Below are 2,142 nucleotides of genomic sequence, written 5' to 3'. Positions count from 1 at the left end.
CTGGGCTGAGCCCACATCCACGGCTGAGTCAGTGTGGATGGCAAACAAGTCCAGGCTGGAGAAAAGGCTCAGCTGGTGCTGCACAGACTCAGCAACACAACCACAGTGCCCAGCGTTCCACAGACGATGCCCAGCACTGCCCAGTGCCCSATTCCCAGCTCTTCCCTGCACMTCCCCTCCTGTCCGAGCTCCCAAACCACTCCACACCCCATCACACGGCCCGGGGCAGCACTGCAGGAATAATTCCACGCCAAGGAACACCAACCAGAGGTTTAATCTAATCCCCACCAAAGCAGGAATCTCCAGAGCCTGCGCCGGCAAATCCACCCACGCAGCCCTTCCCCTGGCAGGATGAGCCCCRGGAGCTGGCTCTTGCCACATGGCTCAGCACAAGGAAAAAAATCACGCTCTACAAACCCCAAAACACTCCCGAGGTTCGCATCTGCCAGGAAAATCCCAAACGCCCTGGAAAGGCTGTCCTGCTTTCACCAGAGCAGAATTCCAGGCACAAATGGCACTCACATCCTCCAGGAACAACACTGGGACACAACTGCCTGGTGGACACAGCCCCAGGAATTCGCTGCTYGGTAGCTCAGATTTAAATTCGGGGCCGGCTCCCGTTGCCAAACCACAGTGTAACCCCCTGGGAATTCTGCCTGAACTAGGACAGGCTCATCTGTTGCAAACTCGATGAGATCATTCCCAAGTTCCTGTTTAACAGGTGCCAGCTCCTCCTGCACCTGCTGTGTGTGCACAGGGCTGGGAACATCTGCTCCTGCAGGAGCTGTGCAAAAGGTGACTGGGAGAAGGAACCAGAGCTGGAGCTCCTGTGCCCAGAGCAAAGAACCCGGGCCAGGTGGAATCAGAGAGCGAGGAAACCGCAGGGAGGGGAACCCACAATAATCCTGCAGCTTTATTTGCATATAAAAGAACAAAAAAAAAATATCCTCTCCACAATAAAGGCAGCCAGAGCTCTCCGGGCTCTGCGCTCCCGGCCAAGCTGGAGGAGTTGGGGTATTTGTGTCTCTGAGATCCACACAGCAGCAGCTCAGGMGTTCCAAGGATGTGTCTCTGGCACGAATTCACACTTTGCATGGGAGGAGGATGCTCCCAGCAGCCTTGCCCCGRGGCCCAGCCCGTTCCAGGCAGGGCTGGGGGAGCATGGGAACCCGGCGGGATGAGGCCACATCAAGAGGATCCGACGCACCCGACGGCCTTTGCCGTCACRCAGCTGCCTCATCTCTAAAAAAAAATGACTCAGCTCCTCGGTTCAAGGCCGCCCAGGAGTGAGGAGCTTCCTCTCCACGCAGGTGGATGCACGGCTGCTCCCTTTTTCCAGCCTAAGGCAAAGGCAGGCTGCCATCCTCATCCGAGGTCTCCGTGTCCCCACTGTCCCTCATGGTCCCTCTGGACATYTCCAGCTTCCTCCTCTTCTTCAGGTGGTGCAGGTGGGATTTGGAGCGTGTGTGAGCTGGAGGAAGAGGCCAACAGAGCGTTTAATCTGTGGAATTTGAAGGAGGAAACASCCGATCCTCTCCCTTGCTAGCCACAATTCACTCCCACAGAAAACTCCCAAGCCCTGCCCTGGCTGCTCCTCTGCACAATTCCAGGGGGAACAAAGCTCCARAACTTCCTCAGGAAGAGCTGGGAGAGGGAAAAATCCTCATTCTTTATGTGCAGAACATTCAGGGCTCTTCCAGGAGGAGGCAAAGTGTTTCCAAGCGTTTCCAAGTGTTTCCAGAGCTGGGAATATCCTACAGGGAAGAGCCCGGAGTGGAATGAAATCTGTGAACAAATCCAGGGCGATGCCCCAGCCAGGAAAGCACCACAGCAGGAGTCAGATGGGAAYTGAGGGGTAATCCCAGGGATTGGGCTCAGAGCAGCAGGAGCTGCRTTTCTCTGGGAAATCACATCCTTAAGGACAGCCAAACCTCCTTATCAGCGGTTTTATCTCAGGGAAGGCTTTGTCTGACCAACTCAGCGGGGTGGTTTTGCCTTTTCCAAGAGATCAGAGCAGCAATTAAAGCCCCAACTTTTCAAGCAGGCTTGCTAAATCAAGGCCCTGAGGTGCTTTGCAGCCATCCTTTCTCTGCCAAAGGATGAAATCACATGCAAAGCTGCTGCTTTGTCACAACGCTGGAG

General features: G+C 55.3%; 1 protein-coding gene across 1 annotated transcript in view; it reads right to left on the bottom strand.

Moving 5' to 3' along the window:
* Positions 1–883: 883 nt before the first annotated feature.
* TRIT1 (tRNA isopentenyltransferase 1) overlaps positions 884–2,142 on the bottom strand; it is an 18,151-nt gene continuing 16,892 nt past the window's right edge. The window contains exon 11 of the mRNA XM_057383761.1: positions 884–1,471. Within this exon, the coding sequence (XP_057239744.1) occupies positions 1,341–1,471 (131 nt within the window). The 3' untranslated portion in view covers positions 884–1,340. The remainder of the gene's footprint in view (positions 1,472–2,142) is intronic.

Source organism: Malurus melanocephalus, unplaced genomic scaffold (assembly GCF_030028575.1).
Source record: "Malurus melanocephalus ecotype Western Australia unplaced genomic scaffold, MMel_1.1 scaffold_658, whole genome shotgun sequence".
NCBI lineage: Eukaryota > Metazoa > Chordata > Aves > Passeriformes > Maluridae > Malurus > Malurus melanocephalus.
This window is presented reverse-complemented; position numbering and strand designations above follow the sequence as displayed.